The sequence below is a fragment of the Pelophylax lessonae genome, assembly GCF_965119305.1.
Source record: "Pelophylax lessonae genome assembly, chromosome: 7".
In the NCBI taxonomy this organism is placed as follows: Eukaryota; Metazoa; Chordata; class Amphibia; order Anura; family Ranidae; genus Pelophylax; species Pelophylax lessonae.
In genome coordinates, this window is record NC_138774.1 from 66,425,071 (window position 1) to 66,442,030 (window position 16,960).

The window sequence follows — 16,960 nt, forward strand, 5'->3', positions numbered from 1 at the left end:
AGGATTGTGTTCACTGCACCCCAAAAAGATTGTGTTCACTGCAGCCCAAAAAGATTGTGTTCACTGCAGCCCAAAAAGATTGTGTTCACTGCAGCCCAAAAAGATTGTGTAAACTGCAGCCCAAAAAGATTGTGTTCACTGCAGCCCAAAAAGATTGTGTTCACTGCAGCCCAAAAAGATTGTGTTCACTGCAGCTCACACACAGAAAAATGGATGTGGATCACTGACACCTGCCTATCTCCAATCCCACACCACACAGCAATATCGATTGTAGTTTGTAGAACACAGTTTCCCTAAAATTCAGCAGACTCTGTCCCTAACAGGATTGAGAAGAGATCGTAGATCAGGATTGAGTGCAGACCCCACCCCCCACACAGCAATATCGATTGTAGTTTGTAGAAGACACTGACCCTATAATTCAGCAGACTCTATCCCTAAAATGCCTACAACTCGCCCTGCCTAAACACTCCGACCTGTCCCTCAATTCTATCCGGACACAAATGGTTTTTTCCTGCCTATCTTTCCCTAATCAGCAGCCAGCACGTTGATGTGTGCTCTGTCCCTGAATCTAAGCAGCATAATGACGCCGCTGCGGCTGCCTCGAACTTATAAAGACTTGGTCACATGCTTCAGACGGCCAATCACAGCTACTGAGACATTTGCAGGCATGGCTGGGATGGCTTAAGGCACACCAGTTAAACGATTGTTGATTGGCTGTTGAAAGCCCGCCATGAAAAGAGCGCCAAAGCATGCAAAACCCGGAAATAAAACGACCGAACACGGATTTTTACCCGAACATACAGTAAAGTGTCCGTGTCCGTGTTCGGGTACAAAAAATCCAATTATTCGGTACGAACACGAATAATACAGTCCGTGTTCGCTCAACACTAATGATTACACATATGCATTAGTTTATGTCATTTTTTTATCTGCCTTAAGTTCAGCTTGAAGGATACTTGTGTCCTTAGTTCACCTTCTATTTCATGATCTAATCCTTTAAACCATTCTTTAAAAATTAACTAGAAGTCTGTTTATGTTATTCTGTTTTTAAAGGTGAACTGATAACCGATAATCTTGTTTATATAACAAATATGCACTCATAAAAGTTAAAAAGAGATTTAAAATACCGTACATTAAAAATAAATCTGTCTTTTTCTTTTTTTTTAGTAACAATAGCAAGTTGAAAAATGTACAGTAACACATAAATGAATGTGCTTGTTAACATTAACAGTGCTATTTTTGTTCTATTTTTTCCTATTGTCTAAGTAACTTCAAATAACAAAACACACAACATAAGAAAAGGACACTTTTTTTTTTTTTTTTTTTTACTGCTTTTTTCCTATTGCGTAACATCGGGGCCAGTGGTGAATTTTTTTTTTTTTTCTCTCACTTTTCTGGTGTATTTTGTTTGGGGTTTTTTTTGTTATTTTGACAATAGGGGGAAAAGTTTGATTCTAAAAACTTTTTTTTTTTTTTGGGGGGGGGGGGGGGGTAATATTAATGTTTGATGATAAGAAAGATCAAAAAACATGAAAAAGAAAAAATGGTTGTGTAAAACAACTCAATTAACAACAAACTATACCCAAGTGTAGTTTGGTATAGTATAAACAGTCCATATATAGTAAATGGTATATTTTAAACAGTCTGTAAATGGTTGATTTTAAAATAAAGTGACAGGTGCTCTTTAAAACAGCTGAGTATATTCAGAAATCATGCTTGTGCTGGTGCTTCCATTGCTGCATGAGTTGAAGCACCAGCACAAACATCATTTCTGAATATACTCAGCTGTTCTAAAGAGCATCTGTCACTTTATTTCAAAATCAACTATATACGGACTGTTTATAATTATAATTATTATATAATAATTATAATATATTGGATATATATGAAAGCATATTTACACCTGTTATGAACTTGGAGTACTTTTTTGTGGTTTAAAGAGCACTTGTCATTTTATTTTATAATCAACTAAATGTGGATTGATTTTTCTGGATATACACCCAAGCACTTTTGCACACGCAGTATCTCACAAAAGTGAGTACACCCCTCACATTTTTGTAAATATTTTATTATATCTTTTTATGTGACAACTTAAAATGACACTTTACTACAATGTAAAGTAGTGAGTGTGCAACTTGTATGATAGTGTAAAATTTGCTGTCCCCTCAAAATAACTCAACAGCCATTAATGTCTAAACCACTGGCAACAAAAGTTAGTCCACCCCTAAGTCAAAATGTCCAAATTGGGCCCAAAGAGTCAATATTTTGTGTGGCCACCATTATTTTCCAGCACTGCCTAAACCCTCTTGGGCATGGAGTTCACCAGAGCTTCACTGGTTGCCACTGGAGTCCTCTTCCACTCCTCCATGATGACATCAAGGAGCTGGTGGATGTTAGAGACCTTGTGCTCCTCCACCTTCCATTTGAGGATGCCCCACAGATACTCAACAGGGTTTAGGTCTAGAGACATTATTGGCCAGTCCATCACCTTTACCCTCAGCTTTTTAGCAAGGCAGTGGTCATCTTGGAGGTGTGTATGGGGTCGTTATCATGTTGGAATACTGCCCTGCCGCCCAGTCTCTGAAGGGAGGGGATCATGCTCTGCTTCAGTATGTCACCGTACATGTTGGCATTCATGGTTCTCTCAATGAACTGTTGCTCCCAAATGCCGGCAGCACTCATGCAGCCCCAGACTATGACACTCCCACCACCATGCTTGACTGTAGGCAAGACACACTTGTGTTTGTACTCCTCACTTGGTTGCCCCCACGCACGCTTGACACCATCTGAACCAAATAAGTTTACCTTGGTCTCATCAGACCACAGGACATGGTTCCAGTAATCCATCCTTAGTCTGCTTGTCTTCAGCAAACAGGTTGTGTGCTTTCTTGTGCATCATCTTTAGAAGAGGCTTCCTTTTGGGATGACAGCCATGCTGACCAATTTGATGCAGTGTGCGGCGTATGGTCTGAGCACTGACAGGCTGACCCTCCCACCCCTTCAACCTCTGCAGCAAGGCTGGCAGCACTCATACGTCTATTTCCCAAAGACAACCTCTGAATATGATGCTGAGCGCGTGCATTCAACTCCTTTGTTCGACCATAACAAGGCCTGTTCTGAGTGGAACCTGTCCTGTTAAACCGCTGTATGTTCTTGGCCACCATGCTGCAGCTCAGTTTCAGGGTCTTGGCAATCTCCTTATAACCTAGCCCATCTTTATATAGAGCAACAATTATTTTTTTCATATCCTCAGAGAGTTCTTTTTCACGAGGTGCCATGCTGAACTTCCAGTGACCAGTATGAGAGAGTGATAACGAGTCACATGACAGCGAGGAGGGAACATAGCTAATTGGGCCGAATTAGGGGTGTACTCACTTTTGTTGACAGAGTTTTAGACAATAATGGCTGTGTGTTGAGTTATTTTGAGGGGACAGCAAATTTACACTGTTATACAAGCTGTACACTCACTACTTTACATTGTAACAAAGTGTTATTTCTTCAGTGTTGTCACATGAATAAAATATTTACAAAAATGTGAGGGGTGTCCTCACTTTTGTGAGATACTGTAGTATGAACTGGTCATTTTTTGTTTTATTAATACTAAGCTTATATTTTTATATATATTCCTCATATATTTATATTTTTCTGATTGCACATATGAAAATTTGGTTGTCAGTTTATGAACTATATAGCACCTGGCACTTATGTGATTTCACATCACACCTACTACTAAAGTAACCTACACATTTCAATTTTATAACATACCCAGAAGAGCAGCGTCATACCCACTCTTTCCTATTCACTACTCCAAGACTCTACTCTGGTAGGTGTCTCAGTGGAGGCAGAAGCTCTTTTTAGGAACAATAAAAACCACTGCGCTGAACCATTTTATTTTTTTTTAGACAAATCTATCTCTCTACTCCTCACCTCACTTCTTCAGTCTCCTCCAGCATTACTAGGTTACTAACTGACTTATCAGCATGGATGTCACACTACTTCCTTAAACTCCATCTTTCTAAAACTGAGCTCATAATATTCCCTCCTGCCCATGCCCCCCCACCTAACTTCTCCATCAAGATCAATAATACAACCATCTGTCCCTCACCTCATGCCAAAGTACTAGGTGTAATCCTGGACTCTGACCTGTCCTTCCAGCCCCAAATCCAATCACTGTTCAAATCTTGTAGACTTCACCTTCGTAACATCTCCAAAATTCACCCCTTTTTAACCGTTGAAACCACTAAGCAACTTATTCACTCCCCTGTTATCTCTTGCCTTGACTATTGGAACTCCCTTCTTATTGATCTACCTCTCCACAGGCTATCCCCTCTTCAGTCTATCATGAATGCTGCTGCCAGACTCATCCACCTTACCAGCCATTCAGTGTCTGCTACCCCTCTCTGCCAATCCCTCCACTGGCTTCCCATTGCCCAACAAATACAATTCAAAACTCTAAACACAAGCCATTTAAAACTCTGTCCCAAGTTACATCACCAATCTTGTCTTCAAATATCACCCAAACTGTCTTCTCTGCTCCTCCCAAGACCTCCTGCTCTCTAGCTCCCTTGTCTTCTCCACCTATGCTCTTCTCCAGAGCCTCTCCCATCCTTTGGAACTCCCTACCCCAATCTGTCCTGCTATCTCCTACTCTGTCCACTTTTAGGCGATCCCTGAAAACTCATCTCTTCACGGAATCCTATCCTGCCTTTAGCTAATAACCAAACCTTCTATTTATCCCATCAGTTCATCCCTTACAGTTATTACTTTTTGTTCCACTAGCCCCTCCCTATTAGATTGTAAGCTCATAGGAGCAGGGCCCTCCTAACCCTCTTGTATTGAATTGTATTGTTGCTGTATTTCCTCCCTTTATATTGTAAATCACTGTGCAAACTGTTGGCACTATATAAATCCTGTATAATAATAATAATAATAATAATGATAATAATAATAACATCATTATGTCGATATAAACATACCTTGTCCTCTGAAAAAATCGTCAAAACCTGGAACCCTTCCACGCCCACCAAATTCCTCTGCTCGGTCCAGTAAGGCCTCTTTTACAGATTCATAACCAGTTAGGACAATGATAGGATTATGGCCAAAATAAATAGTATATATTGATCCATATTTCTCTGCAAACTGAAAAAGAATATGAGTTTTTTTTTTGTTTTTTTATATTTGGCATCCATGAATCAATAAAAATAAATCTAGAATCTTAATGACTACAGTTTAAAAATGTGGAGACTGGAAGGACCATCACTGTTTATAAACTTTGGCATAACAACTTTACTCTACTAACCAATATATCTTGCCCATCACTCTCCCAATTAAAAAAAAAACTGAATGATGGTGGATAAAAGGGTAAGACCACAGCTTTCTTGATTATAAATCATATTTTGTCCAATAATAGCAAACTAAATTACAGTTGGGACTGGTGGTTTAAGACTCACTGCTATCCAAGTGCTATCCTACTGCAAGCAATAGTATCTGCTTGCTTTTACTACTTATGCTTGTTGGTGCTCTTGGTAGTAAAACTCAGTTCATTAACCCCAGCTTACTGCTGACACTGGAGAGAGCCCGGTATACTACTAATGTGTCCTCGGCCATGGACTCTGGGTGCCATCTTGGGAGAGCATATGCTAGTGTTGGCATAGAGTTCTCCCAGGATTTGGTAGAGCATCTGCATCACCAAAGGGCCCTGACAGTGTAAAAATTCAGATAGGGACAGGACCTCTTTGGTTAAGCATAGATAGGACTTTCTGTTGCTGTAAGCCTGCCAATACTTTTCTTATGCCATGTCATTGCCAAGGACTACATTCCTTAAGCTCTAGGGGAAATGTAGGCTGGTGGTGGCAGGTGGTTTGGGGCACCACTGCTATCCCCGAGGAACAATGATGCCAATTAAGGACTGATGCTTTATCCAGTAATCACTAAATCACTTCCTTCTTTTGCTTTTAGTATTAAACAAGGTGATCGCATTACCACCCCTTACTATGGCACTAGAGGGATTCTGGCATAGGACTAATGTGTCCTCTGTCATGGGCTCCACTTACCCTATTGGAAGAGCCTGCACCTAGCTCTCTTATAATTTTCTGACCATTTTAGGACACAGATTTTCTTTAAATTGAGCAGTCTGGTTCATCAATCAGGGACCATGACAGTAGGGAGTTTCAAATAAGGACAGGATTGAATTTGTGAAGGATAAAAAAGGCTCTGCTGCAGCCTCATCCCACTGGTAAATTCCTAATGTTTTGTATGCACTGAGGATCGATGTACTTTACCTGAGGGACCCATACTATTTATACTATCTTACTTTTCTAAGAAACTGTATATTTTGGGTATTTGGATACTGTTACTACAAGAGTCATCCGCATGTTCTATGTGAGGAGTCACCCCCCTCTTTGCAATTACCACCCAGTACAAATTTGGTGTAGTCAGCAGAATGAAGAAACATCCCTCTACCTTATAAGGCACCACTGAGGGACAATGATTGTACTGATAAGAGCAGGCTTCTTGTTAACTTCAAAATGTAATGGCATGAACATTTTCCCAACAGACTGAATCATACAACTGAAACGCTCTGCTCATCTGCAGCTAGTACATGCAGCACACCTCTCTAACCTGGCAAACAATTCCCTGGAGGATGGAGCTTGAACGGCACTGTTAGTTCTGCCTAAAGGGAGTGGACCAGCTAGAAGTGGTGGTAGGACTAAAGAAAGCCTGAATGGTGAAGTTACCTCAGTGGCAAATATCCAAAGACATTCTGCGCTTGGAGTCAACAAGATGGTGAGACTCTTGCACAATTTGCAATGGCCAAATAGGATATTGGGAACCATCTGGAGAATAAAGAGGGATCTGACTGTACAGCAGTAGCAAATCCTGTCCAACCTATGCACAACCAGTTTATATCTGGGGTTTGCGTTTGAACTGCACCGAACAATCGACTGAGAGCACATGGCAGTGTTACAATCACAGCCATGCTAAAAGGAGCTATACAATGTGATCAGGAAGATGATGAAGTATTTTTGTCTGTCACCCAGTGGGCTGTGTTGCCTTTGGAAAAGGATGAGGCTCCATTTCCACTGCTGTCATTGGGGAATGCCATCAAAGACTTAACTGAGTCTTTACCTTCCATCAGACAGGGGGTGACAGTTGTTAGCTGGGAAGTCATGCAGACATTGCATGGAAATAATCCTCTTTGAAGGGGCCCCAACACTGATTTGAGATGTTGACAATATGAGCAGCAGGGCCATATCATTAGGCATTGTGGGTAGCATGGGGCCTGGATAAGAGTTTAAGTGTTTTATCAAGTATTTAATCAAATTGGAGTGGTGGTGACCTGTGGTTCTGCCTTTCCAGAGGTCCCTATTGCTCTATGTGTAAATGTCCTATGACTGGATTTAGTAAGGCTACTGCTGAGGCTTTAGCATGACAAGCAAAGCATTCTGGAAATTAGGACACAATCAGTTGCAGAGCCTTGTTAACACTTGTCAAGCCAATTCGACACAGAGGTTACAATCAACCAAAAAATTCAGTGAGTGAGTGTGAGTGCGATTAACTTGTCCCCACACCCAAAGTGAAGGTTGTCTCCCAGCCAAGAGATTGTTTATATTACTTCTTACCTGTTTATACAACTATATTTCTTTAAGCCTGCCAATACTCTGCTTATGTCATGTCAGTGCCAAGGACTGTATTCCTTAACCACTTAAGCCCCGGAGGATTTTCCTGCTAAACGACCAGGGGGTATTTTGCGATTCGGCACTGCGTGACTTTAACAGACAATTGCGCGGTCGTGCAACGCTGTATCTAAACGAATTTGGCGTCCTTTTTTTCCCACAAACAGAGCTTTCTTTTGGAGGTATTTGATCACCCGTGCGATTTTTAATTTTTGCGCTATAAACAAAAAAAGAGTGTACATTTTGCAAAAATAACAATATTTTTCACATTTTTTTATATGAAATTCCCCAAAAAAAAAATGTAAAAATCAAAATTTTTTAAAATTTTCAGCCAATTTGTTTTATGCTACCTATGTTTGGTAAAAAAAATCGCAAAAAGCGTATTTTGATTGGTTTGCGCAAAAGTTATCGCGTTTACAAACAAAGGGAAAGATTTCTGTCATTTTTGGTGTTTTTTTTTTTAACGTGTAATGGCGGTGATCTGCGATTTTTTTTGCGGTACTGCTACATTGGGGCGGACAGATCGGACCCTTGACTGACATTTTTGACACTTTTGGGGTTACCAGTGACATTTCTACAGTAATCAGTGCTATATATATGCACTGTTACTGTAAAAATACACTGGTAGTGAAGGGGTTAACTTTATTTGGGAGGGAGGGGCTGTGTGTGTCCCTAGGGGCGTGCTTTCTACTGTGATTGGCTGTGGCTTGAGCTGTAAGGACACTGATCAACGGATCTACATAGTAGATCCATGTGATCAGTGTTTTTACAGCGAGGAGAATGACAGGTGGCTTGTTTACACAAGCTGCCTGACATTCTCCCTCTCCCCCGCCGATCGCCGAGTGACCGGCGGACATCGGGTCCGCTGGTCACACGCGCGGGGGGGTCTGTGACCGCGCGGGAGCGCGCCTCCGCGGGCGCGCGCTCGCTCCCCAGAGCCTCACAGGCGAGCGACGTAGACCTACGTCACTCTGCCTGTGAGGGGCTGACTGCCGCAGTAAATATACTGTGAGCAGTCGGCAAGCGGTTAAGCTTAGGGGAAATATAGGCTGGTGGTCGTAGGTGGTTTGGGATGCCACTGTTATCGCAGAGGAGCGATGGGTCCAATGGAGACTAAGGCTCCATGTACACGGGACGCTGGAAATGGCCGTTTAGGAGCAGTTGGGCGTTTTTTTCAGAAGCCCCTGAACGCAGCTCCATGTTATCTTATCTGTCCATGTACACAGGGTCGTTTACAGTCATTTGCAGGCAGTTGTGTTTAGGGACTTTTTTTAGAACGCAATTATTTGCATTCGAACATGTGTTTCCCGGCGTTTCAAATGCACAAACGCGTCCGAACGCGTCCGAACGTGTCCGAACGCGATGACCCGCGTTTAGCGTTCGCATTTTTCCATTTTAAAGGGGAATAATTTTTTTGACCTCTAGGAACGGTTCTAAATGCAAATGCCCGCAAACGCCCGCAAACGCCTGCTAAACGCGGGTGCAAACGCGACCTAACGGACATTTCAAATGTCCTAAAAATTCCAGCATTCAAAGGGACTTTTAACAACGTCCCGTATACATGGAGCCTAATGCTATAATCACCAAATGATTTTCTCTGTTTTGCTCTTAGTAGTAAACAAAATGATCACATGACCGCTGCTTACTAATGGTCGCTAAAGGGATTCTATTCTTATAAGACTAATGTGTTCAGGGCTGCTATTAGAAATCACAGAGGCCCATACAGCCTACCTGACAGCCCCGGAAAAATAACAAAACAATATTTTTGCTAAAAATACACTAAAATCATTATTAGCGGATACAAACATAACACAACTTGCAACATTCCTGATAAATCTAAAAGATAGTGTGTAAATGGGGTATTGGGGCTCATTCACATGCGTGCTGTGGCTTATACAAGGTGAGTTCGCATTTTTTTTTATTTTTTGTATGTGACTGGAGCTGTTTGTTCCTAATTTGGTCCAAATTCCACAGGAGTGTGGTTGCAGGTGTATGGCCACAAACACAGAAAGTGTGCATTTGTGGCCAGGCCACTCACCCATGCCTGCACACCTGTCAAATTGGAACCTGTGGCTGTGTTCATACACTGTACAGCCACTGCATCTCTATAGAATAACAGGTGGCTACAGCACACAAACTGCTCATTCACATTGTATGGGCCAGAGAACTTGTGTACGGGCTCTTTCACACGGCCGCTCCGTGTGAGAGCTCCGCTGCGGTCCTTTTTTTATTTTCCACGGAGCGGATGACATTTGTGTCATCCGCTCCGTATGCCCGCATATAATCCCATCCGTTTGCGGATGATATGGGGACATAATGTATGTCTATGGGGGTTTGCGGATATCAGCGGGTGACACCGCTGACATCCGATTTTCCTTCCTTTCCGTTTTTTGAACGGAGGAAAAATAGGGTTTTGTTCAGTTAAAAAAAAACGGAACAGAACTGACAGGAAGAAAATCGGATGTCAGTGGATGGTATTCCGCTGACATCCGCAATGCCATAGACTTACATTATGTCTGCAAATAATCCCCAAAAAAATAGGATGATTTGCGGACATACGGAGCGCCCGTGTGAAAGGGCCCTAACTGAGCCCTTATTTGTTTTTGTTTTTTTTTAACTTTTTTAATTGCTTTTTGCTTTTTTTTTAAAAAACATTGTTGGGGTGGGGGTGGTTCTTCAGTGAAATATCAGGGGTTTAGAGACAAATATATTTTTATTTGTAGTTGCAAAAGAGAAAAAATAAAAAAGAACATACAAAACAATAAGAGAGGGGGGCACTCCCCACTGTATAACACAGCTGTGACATAGGTAACAAATGGAGCATAGGGCCCTTTCACACGGGCGATCCGATCAGATCCGCCTGTCAGTTTTTTAGGCGGATCTGATCGGATCCTCCATGCAGCTCTATGGGGCAGCGGATGTCAGCAGAGACACCTCCGCTGACACCCGCTGCCATCCGTATCCGATCCTGTCCGTGAAATCTGGACGGATGGAAACCCTATTTTTCCATCCGTTCAGTGATCGGATCGGATCGGATGAGAGCGGACAGGCGGTCCGCTCTCATCCGATCCCCCATAGAGGGCAGCGGGGGCTGAGACACCTCCCTCTCCGCTCTGCAAGCGGAGACGGAGCTGTCATCCGCCGGCTCAGTGGGGATCAGATGGATGACAGGGAGGGTGATCAGTGTGGTGTAGTGGGTGAAATTACAGAACTGATCCCCTGTGTGGCTCTCCCTGCAGCAGTAGGTAAAGGAGGAGAAGTTGGATTTCAGCTGCTGCAGGGAGAGCCACATAGTGGGTCGGTTCCTGTAATTGCCTCCCCCACTGCACCGATCACCTTCTCTATCCATGATCCGATTTCCCCTGCTGCTTGGGCCCCCCTGATGAACTGATGGGGCTATACAGGAGGACTGGCTGTACCCCCTTATCAATCACTTGGAATGTTTCCTCTGCCATGGGTTTCAGTTGCCATCTTGGGAAAGCCTGTATCTACTTCTTTAAAACATTGCCTGACCATTTTAGGACACAGATATGCTATCCATAGAACAGTCTGGGTCATCAAGGGGCCATGCCAGTAGGGAAGTTACAGACAGGGACAGGCCCCCAGTTGTGAAGGAGAAAAAGGACTCTGCTGCTGCCTCATCCATCAGTGATAAAGTTGGAGGATCTGGAGACTAGATTTCCCTGTATTTAGGGCAGAGTGCTTGGCCTGAGTCAGTGAACAGTAAAGGAGAGGCTTCCTGATTCAGGATTTGCTGGTGGCCTCAAACCTTTATCAAGACTCATGAGTAGTGAAATGAGCATGTAAGGGAGGTAACCACTGGTATATTCCTATTGTTCTGTACACACAGAGGATCTATGTTCTTCTACATTGCCACCCTCTGACATGGTTATAATAATAAAAAAGATATATACTGACTAATACATATATATATGCCTTATACATAACATGGCAATTGTTTATGGTGCACAGCATTTATCAAACTAAATATTATTCAGTTAGTGTTTACGTTTTTTTTAAAACAGATCTAATTGAATTAATTAGGCTGGTACTCGCTGCAGTTACAGTAAGCCTCGGTTCACACTACGAACCGCATTTTTTTCCTGTGCAATTCCCATGTGATTCAGTGCGGTGCGATTTGAGTCCGTGCATGCACCAATTTTGAAACTGCACTGCAACCAAATCGCATGGTCATTTTATTTATGTAAAAATAGTTTATGTAAAATAATCCAGCGCTATAAGTCAATATCTAGTGCAATGTCTGTATGTATCTTTCTTAAAGCGGATTTCTACCCAAAAGTGGAACTTCTGCTTTAAGTAGCCCTAATTTGGCATGCTATTTTTTTTGGGGGGGGGGGGGGCTGGTACCTTGTTTTGACAGGTACCCACTTCCGATTGGAGCGTCGTGGTGCCCTGAGCAGCAGTTCTCCTCTCCCCCTCCCTCCCTGCAATCTTCTGGGGCACGTCAGAGGTTACAGAGGATTGTCGGCCAATCAAGACGCGCAGTGCTATTCGCGCATGCGCAGTGCGCGCCAGGCTGTGAAGCTGAAAGCTGTCACAGTCGGGTGCCCACACTAGTGATGCCGGCACCGCTAAGACCTGAGGGAGAGGAGCGAGGTGTCGGGTGGCCGCATCGCGGGATCGTGGAACAGGTGAGTATGTGTTTATTAAAAGTCGAGGGCTACACTTTTTGTAGCTGCTGTCTTTTAATAAACACAAAAAAGGCTGAAACACCCATTTAATACTGTAAATATCAATCAAAAATATTATATTTTATTATATATATATATATATCACAATAATCCTTTAATTGAGGGAAAAATACGTGTTTTGACTGTATATAAATTAGGTCCATCTTATGAGGTGAGAGTGGTGTAACACTGGTAGAGGGATGAGAGCTCTACAAATACAGCAACCCCAGAGTGGTCACCAGTGGAAACAACTTTATATGTGCATATGGCTTACTGCAAAAAAATAAGCACAGTAATAAAATGGACACACAGGGCACTGAACAATAGGGATGTAAGGATATCGAAGATATTGCGATATCGTATCGTCGTGGTCGTGTCTCGATATCGTCGTGGTTGGGTTACATTATTAAAAGGACAGGTGTCCGTTAAAAAGCAAGAGGAATAAACACAGTCCTGCGGAACAAATCATTGTTAACTACATAGACCAGAGTTTAAGGATTTTTTTTACTGTTTTTTTTTTTTTCTTGCAATGTAGATATTTTGATCTTTCTGATGAAAAACGTGAAAATAAGCTAAATGATAGGTCAGTGTTTTTTTTAAAGGCTTTTTGACTGACTATTTTATTTAAGTTTAAGTTATGTTCCTAAATACCCGTTTTAAAAGGCTGCCTTTATTTGCCTTGCACATTTAAACCTGACTTAACTTGATCTTTGTTTGCACTTAAAGGGAATTGCCTATTGTTTGTTTACAATTGTTCTAGCTGCTTCTTAACTTGAACATTGCACAGAAGAATCAGTTATGCAACCAAATATTTCTATATAGAATATTGATGTTCCTGACTACAACTTGCACTTTAAAAGCACTATGTGATCAGTGTTTTATGTTGTCATGGATCCATAAATACAACAATAAATTGCCTGTTGACTGGCAAAAGCAGAATAAATGTCAGTATTTTTTCGCTATTATCTTCACAAACACTATCATGAGCTATTTAACAATACCATGAGCTTTTCCACAATATCGCAATAAATATCGTACCGTGAGGTCAATATCGAAATTGTATCGTACCGTGAGATTTTGATATTGTTACATCCCTACTGAACAACACCATTTTTATTATATATATATATACTTTAAACAAAACATGTACTTATATTATTTTTTATTGGTTTCTATTAGGAAAGATACATACACATATAAAATGATTTTTTTATATGGAAAATTTTGTATATAGTAAAGTTCAAAGTTATTTGAATTAGCACGTCTTGTTTGGAGATGCACATGGTCATTTTGTACCATGCAATCCAGTGCAGCTAAACACACCTGCGTTTGCGACCTGCGTTTGGGGTGTCATTAAGATATAAACATGTAGTGCTGTCTATCAATCATACGTAAATAAATAAATATATTGTGAAAATAATAATAATCAAAAAATACCAAAATACATGTGCAATAATATGAATAAAAATGTGCCAATAAACTCATAAAATAAATTAATCAAATCAAAGTCCACCAAATAGCTAAAGTGTCTCCTAATAAATTAAAATTTAAAAAGTTCAATTATCAAAAGGTGAAAGCTGAATAACATGCAAAAAAAACTTTCTTCATCTCACCACCACTGTGCACTGATGACCAGATGCTCACACACCTGCTTACAAGAAAGTTAGACCATAAAAAAATAAAAAGTCCAGATGGAAGAGAAGAAACCCAGACGGATGGATGAATAGTGGATGCTTAGCCTCTCAGTAGAGCTTCTAACTAAATTTGATACATTTGTTGGCACATTTTTATTCATATTTATGCACGTTTATTTTGGTGTATTTTGAAAATGATTTATTTTACAATATATTGTTTATATATTTATTTATTTAAATATGTATTAATTGACAGCACTACATGTATATAGTATTCTTTAGTTAATATTCTTTAGTGTGTAAATATTAGTGAGAGCAGCTGTCTGAGTTTTTTTTATTATTTATTAGGCACTTTTAGCCCAGGATCATTTTTGGTTTTCTGTCATTAAGATTGCTCTGGCACCCGCAAGGGCAGTGCAATTCAAAGGTGGTGCGGGAAAGTGCATAGATCACGGGTTTTCAGCACTGCAATCTAGTGTGAACCTAGGCTAATAGCTGGTAAATTTTGCTGGCCTAATTAAATCCAAAACAAAATTTGACCAGGTCAACAACAGCTATAACAATTTAATTTGTACATTGTTTTTTATTTGGCTTTAGCCATTTTCAAGAAAGCAGGCAAAGAGCAATTATGAGAACGTTTTTGTTTGCATTAGCCATATAAAGATGAATTGTCTAATTTGTAACTGAGGAGTTTCATACTTTGTGCATGTTAAATGCAGAATAAGAGTTCCTGCTAAAAGTTTCTTAGCACAAAGGTAACACCTAATCAATATCAAGTACACAAGCATTGGATGAGCATCTCTTGGCTAGCAGAGATTCTTCTAACTCTGTAGTAAATCTCTACAGCTAATTCAGAATCTTCCTTCTTCTACACAAAAAATAGAATAATTTTATAACCCGTATTTTCTTATTCAAGCCTTAAGCGCCGTACACACGCGTCGATAATTGGGCGTGAATTTTCCGATCGCCCATTTTTCGGCTTGTTAGTAAGATGCTTCCGACAGCCGACTCCGAATTTTCGGCCGAAAAAAATCTGGTGTGCATGCTATAAAATTTTTGTTGGCCGTCAACACAACGGCCGATTTTCCGTCAGTCAGTACAGATTTCGGCAGACAAAAATCTGATGAGCAAGACTGGGCATGCTCAGAGAAGAAAAAACCCACGGAAAGTAAACCAGTACATGACATCACTTAAGTAGATTTTTGTTGGCCGAGAAAATTTGTGTGCAGTCTAGGCACATTCCAACCAACAAAACACCACTCTGGACAAATGTCGGACGATCGGTCGGCCGATAATCGTTGCGTGTGTACGAGGCATTAGAGAAAAATCTTGGTATTATAGCCAGATCTCATAACGTCCTCTTGGAAATCTGCCATCTAAAATATGAAACCAGATCTCTAGATTATATTTCCATTAAAACTGACCTCCATTAGGGATTGGACTAGTTTTCCTCTCCTTATCTGTAGGACATTGCCCACAATAGGCAGCGGTGTTGGTCCTGGTGGCAGGTTACGTCTCCGATACATGGAATTCCATGATGAGTAGAGGATACTGGAGATGATCAGAGCCAGGAGCACGGTGCTTATCCATGTGATGTCCATCTTGAGTTGGGAGCAGAATGTCAGAATGCTCTGCAGAATTTTATAAAGTGAATAAATGATTCCTTATCAAAAATTTACTTTTCTTGGCACAGCTTGCCCTAGTTGTGTAACTAATGAAATATTTGCAGGTACAAACATTTTCAGCCATTGGTTGGCATCATTCTTATATTCAGCTCTCTGATTAGTATTTACCTATTGCAAAACACATCATGCAAAGTCTACAATTGTAGAGCATACATAATCCTTTATTGTCTTGGCTGCCAGAAAGAGAACCAACAACCTTTCTGTGATTGGTCCCATGGAGCTACTATGCCTTCACTCTTTGTGTAATAGAATACAGTTCTAAGCCCCAAGGTATGTCTCCTTTGATTTATATGTTCTTTGTAAGAGTCAAAAGGTAACAACAGTTTACATACTTGCTAAATAATTTTATGTTATGATTAGAGCAGGCTTCAGACCCTCTCCCACTATCTTGCATTGGTTAAAGATTTCTCCATTAGAGATGAGGATCAGGTTTGCTTCCACCATTGGTTCAACGCTTGTGGTCTCAGCGAACGAAGGCAGGAATTTGCCATACTGAATACTTTGTAACCATAATGCACTGCCTGGTCCCTATACTTAGGTCAGCTGATATAGAAGGGCCAATAAGGAGCTTTTAGATAAGCCAGCTCCTTCACTATAAAAGGGTAAGGCCACAACAACTATATTGACAGTGTGCTTTAGCTGTAATAGGGAAAGCTTAGGGATTGCTGCTGACAAACTGCATAGGGAGAGATCAGTGTAGAGCTTAAAGGTACTGACAGTTCTGCTAAAGTCTATGTAGTGCCGGTTTACATAAATGCAATGACAGACATTGCATGTGATTCACAGCACACTGCTCTGAAAATCACATGCACTGTCTGTGCGATGCAAATTCAGTCATACAGATTGTATGGCTGAATTCGCATTGGATTTGGACACAACTTGCACAGGACCCTTTTTTGGAACCGCACCAGAATCGGATTGCATGGGTGTTCACACCTATGCGATCCGATTCATGTCCGAACTGAGAGTTCGCACTGCAATATGCAAACTGATCTAGGGGTGTTGTTATCTTTGTATTGACAACCCCAGCGATTTGCATATGGCAGTTGTGACAGGAAGTCAGGTAAATCTGTGGATGTAGTCACAGACAGGAGATACATTTCCACCTGGGTTAGAAAATTCACCAATTACTATAGGGTGTCGGCTGCAGAGGCAGCAGGAAGGTGTAAAGAAGTTGAAAGGCCTTCAGCTGTTCGGAATGAGGAAATGAAGGCTTCTATAATTTGTCCAAAGGAAGTCTAATGGATTGCTGCCTCCTGTCGCTGTGTGAGCTG

At 41.1% G+C, this 16,960-nt stretch overlaps 1 protein-coding gene across 1 annotated transcript in view; it reads right to left on the minus strand.

Moving 5' to 3' along the window:
* Window positions 1-15,645, minus strand: part of LOC309559479 (cytochrome P450 2G1-like) — a 72,728-nt gene extending 57,083 nt beyond the window's left edge. Inside the window, exons 1-2 of the mRNA XM_082262753.1 lie at window positions 15,426-15,645; window positions 4,977-5,139 (exon numbers count right to left, since the gene is read on the minus strand). Of these exons, the coding sequence (XP_082118879.1) occupies window positions 4,977-5,139; window positions 15,426-15,602 (340 nt within the window). The 5' untranslated portion in view covers window positions 15,603-15,645. The remainder of the gene's footprint in view (window positions 1-4,976; window positions 5,140-15,425) is intronic.
* Window positions 15,646-16,960: the final 1,315 nt, after the last annotated feature.